The sequence below is a fragment of the Poecile atricapillus genome, unplaced genomic scaffold, assembly GCF_030490865.1.
Source record: "Poecile atricapillus isolate bPoeAtr1 unplaced genomic scaffold, bPoeAtr1.hap1 scaffold_304, whole genome shotgun sequence".
Lineage (NCBI taxonomy): Eukaryota > Metazoa > Chordata > Aves > Passeriformes > Paridae > Poecile > Poecile atricapillus.
The window spans coordinates 1,115-23,756 of record NW_026709104.1 but is presented as its reverse complement, the minus strand read 5'-3'; the positions used below and the strand labels follow the sequence as shown (position 1 = coordinate 23,756).

The 22,642-nt window shown below is 51.9% G+C and overlaps 1 protein-coding gene across 2 annotated transcripts; it reads right to left on the bottom strand.

Moving 5' to 3' along the window:
* Window positions 1-692: 692 nt before the first annotated feature.
* Window positions 693-22,260, bottom strand: LOC131574413 (sorting nexin-27-like). 2 transcript variants are annotated; one of them, XM_058828880.1, is made up of 12 exons: window positions 22,139-22,260; window positions 15,092-15,323; window positions 13,498-13,690; window positions 10,594-10,658; window positions 9,783-9,887; window positions 8,689-8,767; window positions 6,813-6,976; window positions 5,859-5,948; window positions 4,755-4,904; window positions 3,900-4,028; window positions 2,077-2,136; window positions 693-1,241 (listed from the first exon to the last, which is right to left on the bottom strand). In XM_058828880.1, the coding sequence occupies exons 1-12, from the start codon at window positions 22,243-22,245 to the stop codon at window positions 1,194-1,196; spliced, it is 1,422 nt and encodes a 473-aa protein (XP_058684863.1). In that variant the 5' UTR covers window positions 22,246-22,260; the 3' UTR covers window positions 693-1,193. The 2 variants fall into 2 exon arrangements, with proteins under 2 accessions (XP_058684863.1, XP_058684864.1); XM_058828881.1 differs by lacking the exon at window positions 22,139-22,260 and having other exon boundaries at window positions 15,092-15,367.
* Between the last annotated feature and the right edge of the window lie 382 nt (window positions 22,261-22,642).

The window sequence follows — 22,642 nt, the reverse complement described above, 5'->3', positions numbered from 1 at the left end:
TTGGATCCAAATATTCCCAAATCCATCCCAAACCCCGGCAGAACCAGCTCCAGGCCAGCCCAAAAATTGGGAAAAACGCCTTTTCCAGGTGGTTTTTTCCTCCCAAAACACGGAAAAATCCCACTCAAATCCATGGAAAAATGCCTTTTCCAGGTGATTTTCCCTGCTGGGCCTCCTGGACCTGCTGAAATCCATGGAAAAATGGCTTTTCCAGCTTAATTTTCCTCCCAAAACGTGGGAAAGACCCACTCGGAATTAGGGAAAACGCCTTTTCCAAAGGGTTTTTCCCTCTGGCAGCAGCCAAGACATGGAAAATCCCTGCTCCAAACCAGGGAAAAATGGGATTTTCCAGTTTATTTTTCCATCCTGGCCACTGGATCTGTGGAAAAATCCCGTTCAAAACCAGGGAAAAATGAGTTTTCCACCTTAATTCCCTCCAGAATTATGGAAAAATCCTGCTGAAAACAGGGAAAAATTGTTTTTTCCAGGTTATTTTTCCTGTTTGGACGCCCAAATCATGGATAAAAAGTGCTCAAAAATTGGGAAAATTGGCTTTTCCAGGTTTTTTTTTTATTTTTTTTTTCTCCTGGGATCTGCTCATCCCCATCCAGGGGGATCCCAAGGAGCCGGGAACACCCAAATCCCTGGGAAAACAAATTCCCAAATTCCCCAACAAAGCGGGAAAACGAATCCATGAGCGGGATCCTTGTGCCAGGAATTTTTCCTTGGAATTTTACTCCTTTTGGATGTTTTTCCCGTGGTTTTTTTTTTAAAAAAAACCTCGGATTTGGAGGAAAAACGGGCGGAAAATCCCATTAAAAATCAACTTCCACCCCTTGGGATTCCCAAGGAATTATTCCCACGGATGCCAGGCAGGGATGGAACATTCCCAAGGATTTTTCCTGCTTTTTTTTTCCCCCCCACATCTGACAATGATTTTTTAAATTCCAGTTGTTTAAAAAAAAAAAAAAAAATCCCAAAATTCCCAAAATTCCCAGCCTGGAGCTGGATCTGAGATCTGAGTGGGAAAAAGGAGCCCCCCTGAGGTGGCTTTTCCCAGTTTTTTTGTTTTTTCTGGAATTCCATGAGGATGATGGGCACGAATGGATTTGGAATTAATGAGATTTAGTTTGGGGGGAGGGGCTTTAATACAAGAGTGGAATTTTTTGGGATTCATGGAAAAGCTGCCGGGGTTAAGTGGCCGCGTCCCTTTGCTGTGACCGGACCAGCTGGAAAAGGTTCTGGAAAAGAAGGAAAAAGGGATCAGGGGAAGGTGGGAGAGACCTGGAATTGCCACTGGGAAAAGGGGGGGATTCGTGGGAATGTGGGAATTCTGGGAATGTGGGAATTGTGGGAATTGGGAATGTGGGAATGGTGGGAATGTGGGAATGCAGGAATTGGGAATGTGGGAATTGGGAATGGTGAGAATTGGGAATGTGGGAATTGGGAATGGTGAGAATTGGGAATGTGGGAATGGTGGGAATGGTGGGAATGGTGGGAATGTGGGAATTCTGGGAATGTGGGAATTGGGAATGGGGGAATGGTGAGAATTGGGAATGTGGGAATGTGGGAATGGTGGGAATGTGGGAATGGTGGGAATGTGGGAATGGGGGAATGGGGGAATTGGGAATGGGGGAATTGGGAATGTGGGAATGGTGAGAATGGGGGAATGGGGGAATGGTGGGAAGTGGGAATGTGGGAATTCTGGGAATTCTGGGAATGGGGGAAGGTGGGAATGTGGGAATGGCACCGACCCCAGCACGGGGCTCCCACACACCGGGAGTGCCCTGACCCCAACCCCAATCCCAACTCCAACCCCAATCCCAATTCCTGACCCCAATCCCAACTGAAATTCCAATCCCAATCCCAACTCCAATCCCCAATCCAACCCCAATTCCAATCCCAATCCCAATTTTAATTCCAATCCCAACACCTGCAGCTCCCTTTTCCAGCTGCTCCATGAATTCCTCCCCAGCCCGGGATGATCCAGGGGGATCCAGGGGGAGCCAGGATGGAGCAGGAGAAGCTTTTCCCATGGAAAACCGCCTGGGAATGGGAAAAGTTGGGAATTCTCACCTCCTTCCTCCACTTGAGCTCGCAGAACACTCGCTCGAAGCACTCGTGCATGTAATTGAACTGCCAGGGAAAAACGGGGATCAGGGAAAATCCTGGGAAAATCCAGGAGGTCCAGAGGGGAACTGGGAGTTCTGGGAAGGATCCAGGGAAAATCCAGGAGATCCAGACTGGAGCCAGGGAGGAATTGGGAGCTCCAGAGGAATTCCAGGGAGGAATTGGGAGCTCCAGAGGAATTCCAGGGAGGAATTGGGAGCTCCAGAGGAATTCCAGGGAGGAATTGGGAGCTCCAGAGGAATTCCAGGGAGGAGCCAGGAGCTCCAGAGAGGAGCCAGGAATTCCAGGGAGGAATGAGGAGTTCCAGGGAAAAGGCAGCAGCTCCGTGTTGGAGCCAGAAGTTCCAGGGCAGAACCAGCCTCTCCTGGGATGTTTTTGGGATCAGTTTTTGGGATCAGTTTTTGGGATCAGTTCTCTGATTTCTCCGGATTTCTCACGGAATCCGGGCAGGATTCAGGACACTCGTGCATCCCATTCCTGAGGAATTCTGAGTGGGATCAGGACACTCCCAATCCTGTTCCCAAGGAATTCCAGACAGGATTGGGACTCCTCAAGGAATTCCAGGCAGGATCAGGACTCCCCATTCCCAAGGAATTCCAGACAGGATCGGGACACTCCTGATCCTATTCCCAAGGAATTCTAGGCAGGATTTGGACTCCCCAAAGAATTCCAGGTGGGACTGGGACTCCCCATTCCCAAGGAATTCCAGACAGGATTGGGACTCTCCCTTCCCATAGAATTCCAGGCGTGACCAGGACACTCCTGATCCCATTCCCAAGGAACTCTGGGCAGGATCAGGACACTCCCCACCCCATTTCCAAGGAATTCCAGACAGGATCGGGATCGGGATTGGGATGGGGATCAGGATTGGGATCAGGATTGGGATCGGGATGGGGATCGGGATGGGGATCAGGATTGGGATCGGGATGGGGATCGGGATGGGGATCGGGATGGGGATCGGGATGGGGATGGGGATCGGGATGGGGATTGGGATGGGGATTGGGATGGGGATCAGGATCAGGATTGGGATGGGGATCAGGATCAGGATCAGGATCGGGATCAGGATCAGGATTGGGATCAGGATCGGGATCAGGATCGGGATCAGGATCAGGATTGGGATCAGGATCGGGATGGGGATCAGGATCGGGATTGGGATCGGAATGGGGATCAGGATCAGGATTAGGATCAGGATTGGGATGGGGATCAGGATCAGGATTGGGATGGGGATCAGGATCAGGATCGGGATCGGGATCGGGATGGGGATCAGGATCAGGATTGGGATCAGGATCGGGATCAGGATCAGGATTGGGATGGGGATCAGGATCAGGATCAGGATTGGGATGGGGATCAGGATCAGGATCGGGATCCGGATGGGGATCGGGATCGGGATCAGGATCGGGATCAGGATCCAGGATCGGGATCAGGATCGGGATTGGGATGGGGATCAGGATTGGGATGGGGATCAGGATTGGGATGGGGATCAGGATCGGGATGGGGATCAGGATCAGGATGGGGATCAGGATCAGGATCGGGATCAGGATTGGGATGGGGATCAGGATCAGGATTGGGATCGGGATCAGGATCAGGATCAGGATCAGGATCAGGATGGGGATCAGGATTGGGCTGGGGATCAGGATCAGGATCAGGATCGGGATTGGGATGGGGATCAGGATTGGGCTGGGGATCAGGATCAGGATCAGGATGGGGATCAGGATCAGGATTAGGATCAGGATGGGGATCAGGATCGGGATTGGGATCAGGTGACTCACGTAGGGGGTGAAGATCTTGACCCAGCGCGGTTTGCGCTCTGCGCGCGCGTACTCGAAGCAGAACGCCATCCCCTCCTCGTCCGTGTCCCAGCGCTGCATCTCCTCCCACTCGAAGGCGATCACCTGGTTCTGCGCAATTCCCGATCCCGCTCAGCCCCGAGGCCTCGGGATGGGCCGGGGATGAGGGAAAAGGGGGAGCTGCCTCCCGGTGAGCACGGGGAGGATTCCCGGAGTTCTCCCGGAGAGCGGCGGCTGCGCTTCCCAAATCCCGCCCGGGGAGCCGGGGGCAAATCCAAGGGGTGGGGTGGGTAACGATCCCAAATAAATCCCAGGGATTTGGGATGGTCCCAAATAAATCCCAGGGATTTGGGATGGTCCCAAATAAATCCCAGGGATTTGGGACCATCCCAGGGATTTGGGACAACACCGGGATTTGGGACCATCCCAGGGATTTGGGACAACCCCGGGATTTATGACAATTCCGGGATTTGGGACAACCCCATGGGATTTGGGACAACCCCAGGGATATATGACAATTCTGGGATTTGGGACAATTCTGGGATTTGGGATAATCCCAGGATTTGTAACAACCCCAGGGATTTGGGACAACCCCAGGGATTTGGGACAACCCTAGACTTTGACAACCCCGGGATTTGTGACAATTCCGGGATTTGTAACAACCCCGGGATTTGCGCTGCCGCAGCTCCAGGCGCTCGGGGCTGTGGGGGATTCCTGGGAAGTCGGGCTGGGGATTCCTGGGAATGCAGGCTGGGGATTCCCAGGAATTCAGGCTGGGGATTCCCAGGAATTCAGGCTGGGGATTCCCAGGAATTCGGGCTGGGATGTCGGGAATACCTCGAGCTGCCCCTCCTCGGTGCAGGCGTGCAGTTTGAAGTGGCGGATGCTGATGGCGGAGATGACGTGGCCGCGGCGCCGCGAGTCGCACGAGCAGTGCGGGAACGTGATCTCGTTATAACCCTCACAGGAGCGCAGCATCGTCAGGTACTGCCGGGAAAAGAATGGGAATGGGATAACGGGAATGGGATAACGGGAATGGGATAACGGGAATGTGGGAATTGGGAATGTGGGAAAATGGGAATGTGGGATAACGGGAATGGGAAAACGTGATCTCGTTATAACCCTCACAGGAGCGCAGCATCGTCAGGTACTGCCGGGAAAACAACGGGAATGTGGGAAAACGGGAATGTGGGATACAGGAATGGGATAATGGGAATGGGATAACGGGAATGTGGGATAACAGGAATGGGATAACAGGAATGTGGGGGGAGAATGGGAATGTGGGATAACGGGAATGTGGGATAACGGGAATGTGGGGGAGAGCGGGAATGTGGGGGGTAACAGGAATGTGGGGGGCACCAGAAATGCTGGAGGCACTGGGAATCCCAGAATTCACCGGGATTCTGGGATTCACCGGGATTCACTGGGATTCACTGGGATTCTGGGATTCACCAGGATTCTGGGATTCACCGGGATTCACCGGGATTCTGGGATTCACCGGGATTCACTGGGATTCACTGGGATTCTGGGATTCACTGGGATTCTTTGATTCACTGGGATTCTGGGATTCACTGGGATTCACTGGGATTCACTGGGATTCACCGGGATTCTTTGATTCACTGGGATTCACTGGGATTCTGGGATTCACTGGGATTCTGGGATTCACTGGGATTCACCGGGATTCTGGGATTCACTGGGATTCACCAGGATTCTGGGATTCACCAGGATTCTGGGATTCACCGGGATTCACCGGGATTCTGGGATTCACCGGGATACAGGCATGGGCAGGGATCCCAGCATTGGGAATGCGTTGGGAAGAGCTCAAAGCTCCTCCCATTCCACAGCAGGGACGTTCCCACTGTTCCAGGGCTGGGGAAATCCATGGATTCTCTGGATAACCCATTCCAGAGCCTCTTCCTGGGAAAATCTGGGATAACTCACCATGACCATCTTCCTCTGCTCGCAGAGCTTCTGGAGCTGGTAGGATTTCTCCTCGGCTTTGATGTAGCCTTTCTTGACGTCATCAACGGCCTGGGAACGGGGAAAAAAATGGGAAAAATCCAGGAAAAATGCAGGAAAAATGTGGGAAAAATGCGGGAAAAATGCGGGAAAAATGCGGGAAAAATGCGGGAAAAATCCAGGAAAAATCCAGGAAAAATCCAGGAAAAAAACGGGAATTCCTCAGCTGGTGGAGCCCTTCTGGTGAGCTTGAGCTCAATCCCATAAAACCAGTTGGAATTCCCAAATTTGGGATCAACCCTTGGACCCAGCTACCTTCCGGGACTTTTCCTGACCCACACAGGGATTCCAGAGGAATTCCAGGTGGGAATTCCAAGCTTGGAGCGCTTCAATCCCATAAAAACTGGGGAGAATTCCCAATGTTGGGATCAACCGCTGCACTCCACCACCTCTCCCATCGGAAAGGAGCATTCCAGGAGAATTCCAGGTGGGAATTCCTCATTGTAGAGAGTGCTTGGAGCACCTCAATCCCATAAAACCAGGTGGAATTCCCAAATTTGGGATCAACCCTTGGAGCCAACCGCCCTTCCAGGACTTTTCCTGACCCACACAGAGATTCCAGAGGAATTCCAGGTGGGAATTCCTCATTGTGGAGAGTGCTTGGAGTGCCTGAATCCTGGAAAACCGGGGAGAATTCCCAATGTTGGGATCAACCCTTGACCCAACCACCCTTCCAGGACTTTTCCTGACCCACACAGAGATTCCAGAGGAATTCCAGGTGGGAATTCCTCATTGTGGAGAGTGCTTGGAGCACCTCAATCCCATAAAACCGGGGAGAATTCCCAATATTGGGATCAACCGCTGCACTCCACCACCTCTCCCATCGGAAAGGAGCATTCCAGGAGAATTCCAGCTGGGAATTCCGGGCGGGAATACCTGGTGGAAGAAGTATGCGACGGCCAGGTCGTTGTCGTTGAGCAGCGCCTCCTCCTCGGTGGTGAAGAGCCACTTGCGCAGCGTCAGGCACGTCCCCGGCACCGCCGACGTGTAATTCTGCACGTACAGCTTGTGGGGAAACTCGTTGGGCGCCAGCTTCCGCACTGGGAAACACCGGGAAAAGCATGGGAAAAACATGGGAAAATCACAGGAAAATCAGGGGGAAATCACAGGAAAATCCCAGGAAAATCGGGGGGAAATCAGGGGAAATCGCGGGAAAATCATGGAAAAATCGGGGAAAAATCCCAGGAAAATCATGAGGAAATCGGGGGAAAATCATGGGGAAATCACGGGAAAATCAGGGGGATATCACGGGAAAATCATGGGAAAATTATGGGGAAATCCCGGGAAAATCCCGGGAAAATCCCGGGAAAATCATGGGAAAATCCCGGGAAAATCATGGGAAAATCCCGGGAAAATCGGATGAAAATCCCAGGAAAATCATGGGGAAATCATGGGAAAATCCCGGGGAAATCCCGGGGAAATCCCGGGGAAATCCCGGGGAAATCCCAGGGAAATCCCAGGAAAATCATGGGGAAATCACGGGAAAATCCCGGGAAAATCGGGGGATAGAGGGGTCAGGGCATGGGAAGGAGAGGGATGGCGGGAAATGCAAAAAATCGGTGTTAAAATGGGATTTTATCACTGGGAAACTTCAGAAACTGCCCCAAATCCTTCCAGAATGATCCCAAGTCCTTCCAGAACAATCCCAAAGCCTCCAGAATGATCCTGAATCCTTCCAAAATTACCCTGAATCCTCCAGAATGATCCCAAATCCCTCCAGAATGATCCCAAACCCTTTGGAAATGATCCCAAAAGCCTCAAAAATGATCCCAAACCCCTCTAAAATGATCCTGGACACTTCCAAAATGATCCCAAAATTCTTTGGAGGGGCAGTTCCGTGGGATCCTGGTGATCCCGGGCAGCATTGGAATGGATTTAATTCCTTAAATCCTCCTTTTAGAGGGGATTTAAGGAATTAAAAATGGCCATTTGAGGAGCTAAAAATCCCTGGAATCTCGAGGAACATCCCTAAAATCCTCTCCCAAGGCCGGGATGGGAATCCAGGGATGGAGGTTCTGGCTGGGAATGAAACCTCAACTCCAAATCCCAAATAATCCCCATCCCTCATCCCAGGGAATCCATCCCTGGAACCCTGGAAATTGGGAATGCTGAGGGAATCCAGGATTGAGCAGAGCAAGGAAATCTCTTTGGATTCCACACATTCTGGCTGGATTCCACAGCCAGGCCTCAAATCCATCAGGACCTGGGATGAGGGGGGAGAAGGGATCGGGATCTGCTCCCAGGGAAAAACGGGATCGGGATTTCCATGGGGAAATGGCCCAGCTTGGATTCTTGGGAATATTTCCCCATGGAAAAGGTGGTCAGGTGTTGGAGGGGGGCAGAGCCCTCATTCCCGGGAATTATCCCAAAAACTCCTGGGGGAGGGGATTTGGTGGGATTGGCCCAGGGGCCTTTTCCAGCCGGGACAATTCCCCATCCCTGGAAGTGATCCCTGAATTCCAGCTGGGAACAACCTCGGACAGCGGGAAATCCCAAGATCCCGAAGATCTTTAAGGATCTTTCCCACCCCAAACCATTCCAGGATTCCCCATTCTGCTTTAAAAGGATTTTAGGGATAAACCCCTCCCTACCCCAGGTTACTCCATGGATTCCCTGGAATCACCCAGGCTGGAGCCTGGGCTGGTGGGAGCTGTCCCTACCCCAGGAATTCCACAATCCCTCCCTGCGGATCCCCCTCCATTCCCGCTTTTCCAGCTTTTTCTCCCCAAATCCCGCGGAATTCCGGGCTCACCGAAGGAGTGGTTGATGACCTCGAAGAGGGCGAAGTAGTTGGCGGTGACGCTGTCCATGCCCACCTTGGCAGCCACCGCCTGGAAAACGCCGGGAAAACGGGATCAGCCTTCCCGGGAATTCCCTGACCACGGAAAACCCGGTTGGAACTCTGCCAGGAACTCTTCATTCCCGTTTCGCTCCCCGCCCTGTTCCCGGGGGTTTCCAGGTTGTGGGGGTTCCACGATTCCAGCCTGGATTCCCGAGGGAAAAGGAGTGGAAAATTCCCGTCTGGGATTATCCCACGGCCAAAAGTCGGTGTGGAATTCCATGGGTTGTGTGCTGGACACCCCCAAATCCCGTTTATCCGTAGGATTCTGGAATTCCTGCTCTTTTCCAGAGGAATTTTCAACTCTTTTTCCAAAGGGTCTCCCGTGCGTTATTTTATTCCCCGTAATCCGTGGATCTAGGGGATCCCAATCCTCAAAAAATGGGGGAAAATCCGGGTGGGAAAGGAGGAAAATTCCAGGTGGGAAAGGAGGAAAAATCCAGGTGGGAAAGGAGGAAAAATCCAGGTGGGAAAATTCCAGGTGGGAAAGGAGGAAAATTCCAGGTGGGAAAGGAGGAAAAATCCAGGTGGGAAAATTCCAGGTGGGAAAGGAGGAAAATTCCAGGTGGGAAAGGAGGAAAATTCCAGGTGGGAAAGGAGGAAAATCCCAGGTGGGAAAGGAGGAAAATTCCAGGTGGGAAAGGAGGAAAATCCAGGTGGGAAAATCCAGGTGGGAAAATCCAGGTGGGAAAGGAGGAAAATCTAGGTGGGAAAATCCAGGTGGGAAAGGAGGAAAAATCCAGGTGGGAAAGGAGGAAAATCCAGGTGGGAAAATCCAGGTGGGAAAGGAGAAAAAATCCAGGTGGGAAAGGAGGAAAATCCAGGTGGGAAAGGAGGAAAATCCAGGTGGGAAAGGAGGAAAATTCCAGGTGGGAAAGGAGGAAAAATCCAGGTGGGAAAGGAAAATTGAGGTGAGGGGAAGGAAATTCCAGGTGTGGGTGGGGAAATGGAGTTGAGGGGCTGGGAATTCCCGGTGGGAAGGGAATTCCAGGTGGGAATGGGCTCACCTGGTACACCTGGTCCGTGGTGCTGTTCTTCTTCACCCTGACCGTCACCGTGGTGACGTCCGGGAGCGCCACCCGCAGCTCCACGTCGGAGACGCCGTTGTAATTCTGGGAAAATTCCCAAAAAAAAAAAAAATCAGGGAATCCCGGTTTTCCAGGGATCCCTTAAAATCCCCCAGCGGGGTGGGAGGAGGGATGGGGTTGGATTCTTCTCCTGAGGGAGAGGATGAGGCTCCCGCTGGGATATTTGGGGAGATTCCCCCATGGAATTTGGGGTTTGGAGGAATTTTGGGAGCTCGGGGTGACTCAATCCCATAAAAAACGGTTGGAATTGTCCCAAAACCCATGGATGTGGCACCTGGGGACACGGAGCAGGGGACAGCCGGAGCTCCGAGGGTTCTTCCAGCTTTGGCCATTCCATGGAAGCTTTTGGGGGTTTCTTCCATGGAATTCTGTTGGACCAAGCCTCAATCCCATAAAAAACAGTTGGAATTGTCCCAAAATCCATGGATGTGGCACCTGGGGACGCGGATCGGGGTGGCCTTGGGAACAACTGCACGTGAGAAGCTCCAAGGGGTTTTCCAACCTCAGTGATTCCATGATTCCATGGAAGGGTTTTTTCCATGGAATTCTGTGGGACCAAGCCTCAATCCCACAAAAAAACATTGGAATTGCCCCAAAACCCATGGATGTGGCACTTGGGGACAGGGATCAGGGGTGGCCTTGGGGACAGTTGGGCGGGAGGGGTTTTCCCACCTTGGCGATTCCATGGAAGAGTTTTTTCCATGGAATTCCGCGGGATGACGTCACCCACCTCGTCCGACTCCGACAGGAATTCCTGCATGATGTCGCTCTCGCCGATGACCCGGATGGAGCACACTGCGGGACACACGGAATGTCACCGGGAATGTCACCGGGAATGCCACCGGGAATGGCACCGGGAATGGCACCGGGAATGTCAATGGGAATGTCACCGGGAATGTCACCGGGAATGTCACACGGAATGTCACCGGGAATGGCACCGGGAATGGCACCGGGAACGGCACCGGGAACGGCACCGGGAACGGCACCGGGAATGTCATTGGGAATGGCACCGGGAATGGCACTGGGAATGTCACTGGGAATGGCACCGGGAATGGCGCCGGGAATGGCACCGGGAATGGCACCAGGAACGGCACCGGGAGGGCACCGGGAATGGTGCCGGGAATGGCACCGGGAATGGCACCGGGAAGGGCACCGGGAACGGCACCGGGAATGGCACCAGGAATGTCATTGGGAATGGCACCGGGAATGGCGTCGGGAATGGCACCAGGAGGGCACCGGGAATGGCACCGGGAATGGCACTGGGAATGGCACCGGGAACAGCACTGGGAATGGCACCGGGAATGTCATTGGGAATGGCACTGGTAATGGCACCGGGAATGGCACCAGGAATGGCACCAGGAATGGCACCGGGAACAGCACTGGGAATGGCACCGGGAATGTCATTGGGAATGGCACTGGTAATGGCACCGGGAATGGCATCGGGAATAGCACTGGGAATAGCACCGGGAATGGTGCCGGGAATGGCACCAAGAGGGCACCAGGAACGGCACCGGGAACGGCGCCGGGAATGGCACCGGGAATGGCACCGGGAATGGCACCGGGAATGTCATTGGGAATGGCACCGGGAATGGCACCGGGAGGGCACCGGGAGGGCACCGGGAGGGCACCGGGAATGGCACTGGGAATGGCACCGGGAGGGCACCAGGAATGGCACCGGGAGGGCACCAGGAATGGCACCGGGAGGGCACCAGGAATGGCACCGGGAGGGCACCGGGAGGGCACCGGGAATGACACTGGGAGGGCACTGGGAATGGCACCAGGAGGGCACCGGGAATGGCACCGGGAATGGCACTGGGAATGGTGCCGGGAATGGCACCGGGAGGGCACCGGGAATGGCACTGGGAATGGCACTGGGAATGGTGCCGGGAATGGCACCGGGAGGGCACCGGGAATGGCACTGGGAATGGCGCCGGGAATGGCACCGGGAGGGCACCGGGAATGGCACCGGGAATGGCACCGGGAGGGCACCGGGAGGGCACCGGGAGGGCACCGAGAATGGCACCGGGAGGGCACCGGGAATGGCACCGGGAATGGCACCGGGAAAGGCGCCGGGAAAGGCGCCGGGAATGGCACCGGGAGGGCACCGGGAGGGCACCGGGAGGGCACCGGGAATGGCACCGGGATCCGCAGGAATGGCCCCTCCAGGGCATCCCAGCAACCCCTTCCCGTCATCCCAACCCATCCCGAGGGGATTCCTGCACCTGGGTCACCTCCTGTCACCTCCTGTCCTGTGTCCCCTCCTGTCCCCAGTGTCCCCCCAGTGTCCCCCCAGTGTCCCCTCAGTGTCCCTCAGTGTCCCTCAGTGTCCCCCCAGTGTCCCCCCACTGTATCCAGTGTCCCCAGTGTCCCCAGTGTCCCTGTCTCCCTGCCATGTCCCTCTGTCCCTCCATGGATCCCGACCCTCTCCAAGGAGGATCCCGGGAGCTCCAGCCCAGAACCCCCAGACGGACCCGGAACGCCCTGGGGAATCCCGGGAATGCCGGGGAGGGGCTTGGAATGAGGGGTTTGGGGATGAGGAGGGATAATTGGGATGAGGAGGGGTTTGGGATGAGGAGGGGTTTGGGATGAGGAGGGATAATTGGGATGAGGAGGGGTTTGGGATGAGGAGGGGTTTTGAATCCTGGGATTCTGGCACAAGGAAGGATTTTGAAGCCCGGGATCCTGGGATGAGGAAGGATTGTGAATCCTGGGATTCTGGGATGAGGAAGGATTGTGAATCCCGGGATTCTGGGATAAGGAAGGATTTTGAATCCCGGGATGAGGAAGGATTATTGAAACCTAGGATTCTGGGATGAGGAAGGATTGTGAATCCCGGGATTCCGTGATGAGGAAGGATTGTGAATCCTGTAATTCTGGGATAAGGAAGGATTTTGAATCCCGGAATTCCGGGATGAGGAAGGACTGTGAATCCCGTAATTCCAGGATAAGGAAGGACTGTGAATCCCAGAATTCCGGGATGAGGAAGGACTGTGAATCCCGTAATTCCAGGATAAGGAAGGATTTTAAATCCCGTAATTCCAGGATAGGGAAGGACTGTGAATCCCATGATTCCAGGATAAGGAAGGACTGTGAATCCCAGGATTCCAGGATAAGGAAGGACTGTGAATCCCAGGATTCCAGGATAAGGAAGGACTGTGAATCCCAGGATTCCAGGATAAGGAAGGACTGTGAATCCCAGGATTCCAGGATAAGGAAGGACTGTGAATCCCAGGATTCCGGGATGAGGAAGGACTGTGAATCCCAGGATTCCAGGACAAGGAAGGGCTGTGAATCCCAGGATTCCAGGATAAGGAAGGACTGTGAATCCCGTAATTCCAGGATAAGGAAGGACTGTGAATCCCGTGATTCCAGGATTAGGAAGGACTGTGAATCCCAGGATTCCGGGATGAGGAAGGACTGTGAATCCCGTAATTCCAGGATAAGGAAGGACTGTGAATCCCGTAATTCCAGGATAAGGAAGGACTGTGAATCCCGTAATTCCAGGATAAGGAAGGACTGTGAATCCCATGATTCCAGGATAAGGAAGGACTGTGAATCCCGTGATTCCAGGATTAGGAAGGACTGTGAATCCCAGGATTCCGGGATGAGGAAGCATTCCAGGCAGGCTCCATACCCTTCTCCAGGTACTCCTCCAGGCCCCTCCTGCGGGCGTCCAGCTGCTGCTCGGACAGGGAGAACGGCCACTTCCCGGGGAGGCGCGGGAAGGTGAAATTGGCGAATTCCCGCTTCAGGTTCTGGTGCAGGATGGCGAATTCCCGGTAGCGCTTGGAGCACAGCTGCCGCCCGGCCATGTACACGTTGTACACCTGGGAACAGACCCAAAATTCCCAAGAATTCCCAAAAATCCCACTCACATCGGGAGAGGGGTTTGGGGAAAGAGGGAAATGAGGCTGGAGCTGCGGGAGGTCATTGCTGGTCACGGTATTCCAGAGGATCATGAATAGCAAATCTTGGGATTCAGGATTGTGGATACTGCCCATGGGACACTGAGAGATCCCAAACTCCCCATTTCCCATCCAAAACTCCAAATCTTGGGATTCAGGATCATGGATACTTCCCACGGGACACTGAGAGAGCCCAAACTTCCCATTTCCCATCCAAAACTCCAAATCTTGGGATTCAGGATTGTGGATACTTCCCATGAGACACTGAGAGATCCCAAACTCCCCATTTCCCATCCAAAACTTGGGATTCAGGACTGTGAATACTTCCCATGAGACACTGAGAGATCCCAAACTCCCCATTTCCCATCCAAAACTCAGGATTCAGGATCATGGATACTTCCCATGGAATGCAGAGATCCCAAACTCCCCATTTCCCACCCAGAACTCCAAATTTTGGGATTTAAGTTCCTGGTTCCTTCCCATGGAATGCAGAGAGATCCCAAACTCCCCATTTCCCATCCAAAACTCCAAAACTTGGGATTCAGGATTGTGGATTTTGGGGAAAACCCTGCTATTTTGAGGAAGAATCCAGATATTTAGGGGAAAACCACACTTTTTTGGGGAAAACCTTGGTTTTTTGGGGAAAAACCTACTAATTTGAGGAAAAATCCAGATATTTAAGGAAAAGCCCTGCTTTTTTGGGGAAAATCCTGCTAATTTGTGAAAAAATCCAGATATTTAGGAAAAAACCCGGCTTTTTTGGGAAAACCCTGTTTTCTGGGGGGAAAACACTGCTATTTTGGGGAAAACCCTGCTATTTTGAGGAAGAATCCAGACATTTAGGGAAAAAAAACACTTATTTGGGGAAAACCCTGCTTTTTGGGAGGAAAACCCGGCTTTTTGGGGGAAAACACTGCTTTTTTTGGGGAGAAAACTGCTATTTTGGGGAAAATTCTGCTATTTTGAGGAAAATTCTTCTATTTTGAGGAAGAATCCAGATATTTAGGGAAAAACCCTGCTTTTTTGGGGAAGGCCTGCTTTTTGGGGGGAAAACTCTGCTAACTGAGGAAAAATCCTGCTGTTGTGAGGAAGAATCCTGCTTTTTTTGGGGAAAAACCCTGCTTTTTTTGAGGAAAAACCCTACTATTTGATGAAAATCCCTGCAGTTATGTGGAAAAATCCTTCTATTTAAGTCAAACCCCCACGATTTTAGGGCACACCCTGCTATTTAGTGCCAACAACCGCCATAAACAAACAAAACCCCTTGGGAAATCCCCCAAATCCGTGGGTTTCCCCCCCATTCCCGAGGGGAAAAAGCCTCACCACGAACTTCTCTCCGCTCTGCTCCACGTGTTTGTAGGTGGGGATGGAGATGGGCACCGCCTGTTTCTCGCTGTAGTCGTAGAAGGGCGGCCCCAGCGGCTCCTCGGGAGGCTCCAGGCTCTCGGCCTCGTGTGGCGGCACCGAGAGCACCGTGAGCACCAGCTCCTTCTCCCCGGCACGGATCAGATCCACCACCTGCTTGTGCGTGGCTCCTTCCACGTTCACGCCGTTCCTAAAGGGGAAAATAGCCCAAATTCCCATGGATCAGATCCACCACTTGTTTATTGGGGCACCTTCCACATTCACGCTGTTCCTAAAGGGGAAATATCCCAAATTTTCATGGATCACATCCACCACTTGTTTATTGGGGCTCCTTCCACGTTCACGCCGTTCCTAAAGGGGAAATATCCCAGATTTTCATGGATCACATCCACCACTTGTTTATTGGGGGACTTTCAACATTCACCCCGTTCCTAAATGGAAAATATCTCAAATTTTCATGGATCACATCCACCACCTGCTTGTGCGTGGCTCCTTCCACGTTCACGCCGTTCCTAAAGGGAAAATATCCCAAATTTTCATGGATCAGATTCACCCCCTGTTTACTGGGGCTCCTTCAATATTCATGCCATTCCTAAAGGGAAAATATCCCAAATTTTCATGGATCACATCCACCACCTGCTTATGAGGGAACCTTCCATGTTCACCCTGTTCCTAAAGGGAAAAATATCCCAGATTCCTATGGATCACATCCACCACCTGTTTATTGGGGCACCTTCAATATTAACCCTGTTCCTGCATGGAAAAATATCCCAGATTTTCATGGATCAGATCCACCACTTGTTTATTGGGGCTCCTTCCACGTTCACACCGTTCCTAAATGGGAAAATATCCCAGATTTTCATGGATCACATCCACCCCCTGTTTTTTGGGGCTCTTTCCATGTCCACCCTGTTCCTAAAGGGAACAGATCCCAAATTCCCATGGATCACATCCACCACCTGCTTGTGCGTGGCTCCTTCCATGTTCACCCCATTCCTACATGGAAAATATCCCAAATTTTCATGGATCACATCCACCACTTGTTTATTGGGGGATGTTTAACATTCACCCTGTTCCTAAAGGGGAAAATATCCCAAATTTTCATGGATCAGATCCACCACCTGCTTATGAGGGAACCTTCCACGTTCATGCCATTCCTAAAGGGAAAATATCCCAGATTTTCATGGATCACATCCACCACTTGTTTATTGGGGGATGTTTAACATTCACCCTGTTCCTAAATGGAAAATATCCCAAATTTTCATGGATCAGATCCACCACCTGCTTATTGGGGCTCTTTCCATGTTCACGCCGTTCCTAAAGGGGAAAATATCCCAAATTCCCATGGATCACATCCACCACTTGTTTATTGGGGCTCCTTCCACGTTCACCCTGTTCCTAAAGGGGAAAATATCCCAGATTTTCATGGATCACATCCACCACTTGTTTATTGGGGGACTTTCAACATTCACCCCATTCCTAAATGGAAAATATCCCAAATTCCCATGGATCACATCCACCACCTGCTTGTGCGTGGCTCCTTCCACGTTCACGCCGTTCCTAAAGGGGAAAATATCCCAAATGTTCATGGATCAGATCCACCACCTGCTTATTGGGGCTCCTTCCACGTTCACCCTGTTCCTAAAGGGGAAAATATCCCAGATTTTCATGGATCAGATCCACCACCTGTTTATTGGGGGACTTTCAACATTCACCCCATTCCTAAATGGAAAATATCTCAAATTTCCATGGATCAGATCCACCACTTGTTTATTGGGGCACCTTCAACATTCACCCTGTTCCTAAAGGGAAAATATCCCAAATTTTCATGGATCAGATTCACCCCCTGTTTACTGGGGCTCCTTCAATATTCATGCCATTCCTAAAGGGAAAATATCCCAAATTTTCATGGATCACATCCACCACCTGCTTATGAGGGAACCTTCCATGTTCACCCTGTTCCTAAAGGGAAAAATATCCCAGATTCCTATGGATCACATCCACCACCTGTTTATTGGGGCACCTTCAATATTAACCCTGTTCCTGCATGGAAAAATATCCCAGATTTTCATGGATCAGATTCACCACTTGTTTATTGGGGCTCCTTCCACGTTCACACCGTTCCTAAATGGGAAAATATCCCAGATTTTCATGGATCACATCCACCACCTACTTGTGCATGGCTCCCTAAACATTCACCCCAGTCCTGCATGGAAAAATATCCCAAATTCCCATGGATCAGATCCACCACCTGCTTGTGCGTGGCTCCTTCCACGTTCACCCCATTCCTACATGGAAAATATCCCAAATTTTCATGGATCACATCTACCACCTGTTTATTGGGGGATGTTTAACATTCACCCTGTTCCTGCATGGAAAAATATCCCAGATTTTCATGGATCACATCCACCACTTGTTTATTGGGGGATGTTTAACATTCACCCTGTTCCTAAATGGAAAATATCCCAAATTTTCATGGTTCAGATCCACCACCTGTTTATTGGGGCTCCTTCCATGTCCACCCTGTTCCTAAAGGGGAAAATATCCCAGATTCTCATGGATCAGATCCACCACTTGTTTATTGGGGTACCTTCAACATTCACCCCATTCCTAAAGGGAAAAATATCCCAGATTTTCATGGATCACATCCACCACCTGTTTATTGGGGGATGTTTAACATTCACCCTGTTCCTAAAGGGGAAAATATCCCAAATTTTCATGGATCAGATCCACCACCTGCTTATGAGGGAACCTTCCACGTTCATGCCATTCATAAAGGGAAAAATATCCCAGATTTTCATGGATCACATCCACCACTTGTTTATTGGGGGACTTTCAACATTCACCCCGTTCCTAAATGGAAAATATCTCAAATTCCCATGGATCAGATCCACCACCTGTTTATTTGGACACCTTCAACATTCACCCCGTTCCTAAATGGAAAATATCTCAAATTTTCATGGATCACATCCACCACCTGCTTGTGCGTGGCTCCTTCCACGTTCACGCCGTTTCTAAAGGGAAAATATCCCAAATTCCCATGGAAGTGCTGAGGACATTCCCAAGCCACCTCCAGAGAACATTCCTGACATTCCCAACAGCCCCACGGCCTGGATCTCGCTTTGCCCAGCAAATCTGGATCCAACCTTGCTCAGGAAAACTCATCCCAATCCATCCCAAACCACCCAGAATCCCATGGGAACACTGAAGATTCCTGGATATTCCCAGAAACCCATGGGAACACTGAAGATTCCTGGATATTCCCAGAATCCCATGGGAACACTGAAGATTCCTGGATATTCCCAGAATCCCATGGGAACACTGAAGATTCCTGGATATTCCAAGAATCCCAGGGCATGGATCTGGATTTGCCTGGAAAATCTGGATCACACCTGCTCAGGAAAGCTCATCCCAATCTGCTCCAAATTCCTGGAATCCCACGGAAGCACTTTAGACCAAAGACTCTCCCAAGCAACTTCTGGAACATTCCTGATGTTCCATCTGGCTTTGCCCAAAAAACCTGGATCAATCCTTGGCCAAGCTGCCCAGGAAAACTCATCCCAAGCAATCCTAAAATATTCCCAAGAGCTCCATGGCCTGGATCTGGCTTTGCCCAGAAAACCTGGATCACATCAGCTCAGGAAAACTCATCCCAAGCAATCCCAAAATATTCCCAAGAGCTCCAGGGCCTGGATCTGGCTTTGCCCAGAAAGCCTGGATCAAACCTGCCCTGGAAAACTCATCCCAAGCAGCCCCAAACTTCCCAGAAACACCGGAAAATCCCATGGAAACACAGAAAATATTCCCAAGCCACCTCTAGAATGTTCCTGACATTCCCAAGAATCTCCTGGAAGGAATCCAGCTTTGCCCAGAGGATCTGGATCACACCTTGGCCAAGCTGCCCAGGAAAACTCATCCCAAGCAATCCCAAAATATTCCCAAAGAGCTCCAGGGCCTGGATCTGGCTTTGCCCAGAAAACCTGGATCATATCAGCTCAGGAAAACTCATCCAAACCAGCCCCAAACTTCCCAGAAACACCGGAAAATCCCATGGAAACACAGAAAATATTCCCAAGCCACCTCTAGAACATTCCTGACATTCCCAAGAGCTCCATGGCCTGGATCTGGCTTTGCCCAGAAAACCTAGAAAACGTTCCTGACATTCCCAAGAATCTCCTGGAAGGGATCCAGCTTTTCCCAGAGAATCTGGATCACACCTTGGCCAAGCTGCCCAGGAAAACTCATCCCGGTGAATCCCAAAGCTCCTGAAATCCCAAGACATTCCCGAGCTGCCTCGGACACGAGGGATCCCTTCCACAAAAGTTGTTTGGAATTTCTCGTCGCGGTGACGTCGCCACAATCCCGATTCCCACCGAGGAATTTCTCCACCAAAAAGCCTGGAATGGCCCTGGAATTCTGTGCTGCTCCCAGGATCCAGAGTGGGATGTGGCCGTCAATCCCCAGCTCTTGAAGGGAAGGGAACAGCTTTTTTTGGGATTAGAGTTTTTGGGATGAGGGATTTTGGGATGAGGAGGGATTTTGGGGGATTTTTCCATTTTTATGGAATTTTTCCTTACAGGAATCACCCTGGAAAGGTCAGATCTCTGCTTACAAATCCAGGTTTGAAAATTCCAACTTTTCCAAGAGCTGGAAAAGTCTCCTCCGGCTCCAACACTACCCAAGGCTATCCAAACCCACTGGAGCTTCCGAATCATTCCAGGGAAAAGGGATAATGGAGCACTCGGAGGGGCAGGACCCAGAATTCCCAAAAAGTCATCACTCCATTCCCAAAAATGCCGGCTCCCAGAGGGTGTTCCCGAGCTCGGATGCTTCCCTGCTGGTGTCTCCAAGGAGCAGGAGTCAGAACTTTGGGATAAATCACCATGGCAACCGAGGCCGGAATCCAGGAATGTTAAATCCAGGATCCGTGGGATCCAGGAGCCTCTTCCCAAGAAAAAGGAACGCTGGGATGTTTTGCTCCTCAGGCTTCTGGCTCTGTTTGGAACTGGAAAATGGATCCAGGCATTGCTGGGATCCTTCAGGGAATCCAGGGAATGCAAGGTCCCTCTGGAAAGGACATGGAGATCCAAGAGACAACACCCGATCCAAGGGATCCTTCCCGCTGGGAAAGCGGATCCACAGCCTCTTCCGTGGGGTGGGAAATGGAAGAGAGCCATTCCCAGCTGCATTCCAGGAACAACTTCCTCCGATAAATCCCTTCTTTGGGAATGTGGAAAGGTTCCACCTGGAGTGGGAGGTACCGGCACATCCCCCTGCAGGATGGGGGAGCCTCCTTCCCCTTCATTCCAGAGGGATTCAGTGGAGCTGGAGTTTGGATTTCTCATGGAATTCCTCTCCCAGGGGCTCCCAAGTGTTCCCACCACTCCTTTTCCAGGGAGCTGGGAAGAAGCTCCTCAGCCCAGCGCGATATTCCCTGGATGCATTGGAGACAGTGGAAAGCATCTCATCCACTGGGCTGGGATCTGGGAATTTTCCGTCAGGAAGAGCAGGAGCTGCTGGTAACAGCCAGGAGATCCTGGGATCCGGGAATCTTCCACTGGGAAGAGCAGGAGCTGCTGGTAATGGCCAGAGATCCTGGGATCTGGGAATTTTCCACTGGGAAGAGCAGGAGCTGCTGGTAACAGCCAGGAGATCCTGGAATCCGGGAATCTTCCATCAGGAAGAGCAGGAGCTGCTGGTAACAGACAGGAGATTCTGGGATCTGGGAATTTTCCACTGGGAAGAGCAGGAGCTGCTGGTAACAGCCAGGAGATCCTGGGATCTGGGAATTTTCCATCAGGAAGAGCAGGAGCTGCTGGAAAAGCCTGAGGATGAAGCAGAATTCCCATCACGCTGACACGAATGAGCAAGGGCCCCATGGCATGGAAAACATTCCGGGGTTCCTGTTCCGACTGGGATTGAGTCATTTTCCAGCAGGACTTTGGAAAATTCCCTGACCTGGGGCCTGTCAGGGGAATTCACTGCGAGGAGCTGGGCAAGGAGCATCCTGGAGATGGAGATCCTTGGGATTGGATTGCTGAAGGATCCCAGAAATTCCAGAGGGAAGGGAAGGGATGGGGAAAGGAAGGAATGGGAAAAGGAAGAGGAATCAGCTGGTGATCAGAAGGATTTTAGCTTCCACTTCCAATCCACTTCCTAAATTTTCCAAGAAGATCCCCCCTCAGAGCCTCTGGACAAGGAAATTCCCGCTGCCATTCCCGGGGTGAATTCCCAGCAGCGCCTCTGGAGAGCAGAACACCGGGAATGTGCCGAGCCAGCAGCTCTGGCACTGAGACCGTTCCGGACTTTTCCAAGGCAGAGCCGGCTTTTCCCATCCCATAAAACAGGAATTGAGCCCACGGAGAGAGGGAGAGTCCAATCTCCTCAGGGAAAAGCCTTCGGCCTCGCACACGAATGTTGGGAAGACGCCGATTCCGAGGGTTATTCCAGCAAAACCTGACACCTTCCCAGGGCTGTGCCTGTTCCAGAAGTTTCCCTGAGTCTGCTGGGATCCAGGATCCCCCAGCTCACCCAAATCCGGCTGTTTTCCCACTCAGCACCAGGATAAATCGGATAAATCCCTTTGTTCTCTATTCCGTCCTTTCCGGAGCTTCTCTTCCCGGTGGATTGGTGATGATGAAGATTCCGGCACTAATCGGGAGCTCAATCAGCTCCCCTTGTCTGTCTCGGTGCCCCTGGAGATTCCAGAGCATTCCAGAGCCTCGGGATGACACAGGGATTTGCTGGGTGCTGGATCCAGGAGGGAGGGATGGGAAAAGGACCCGGAGCAGGCTCAGGAGCATCCAGGCAGCACCTGGAGCATCCCTTGGTGTCAGATGAGGATCGGGAAGAGTGGTTTTTTCCATGGGAAAAACGCTCGGATGGGTCATCTCCGGGGTTTTCCAGGATAGGGATGAGCTGTGGGGTGCCAGAGCCACAGGTGAGCGCCCACATCCCAAAGATCCCCCACAGATCCCAGCGGGAATTCCTCGGCGCTGGAACAACCTCCTCGCTCGGGCTCTTCCTCCCCAAAAATCCCCCTCCTCGGAGCCGATCCAGGGAATTCCAGGAGGTGGGAAGGCAATCCTGCATGGAATAAACACCCTGAACATCCCAAATCCAGCCAGGCAGCTCCTCCCGGAGCTCCAGGGCCTGGATTTTGGGGAGTTCCCTGCGGAGGAACCGGGATGGTCGGGAGAGCGGATGGGCCCCCCCCTTTCCCGCCCTGTTCCCGGTGAAAGGAAGGGAAATCGGAGCTATTTTGGGAATCCTGGGTTATTGTTTCCTCCTCCGGCCGCGGCGCCGCCGCCGTGAAATTCCAGGAGTTGGGATTTGAACAGATCCAAGGAAAATCAGGGTGCTCCAGGGGGGGATTCCAGGCTGCTGGAATGGACTCTGGGATTTTGGGGTGGTTTCTGTAGCAAAAGATGGGAATGCTGGAATATGGGAATTTGGTTGTGTTGGAATATAGAAAAATATTGGAATATAGGGGTGTTGAATTATGGGAAT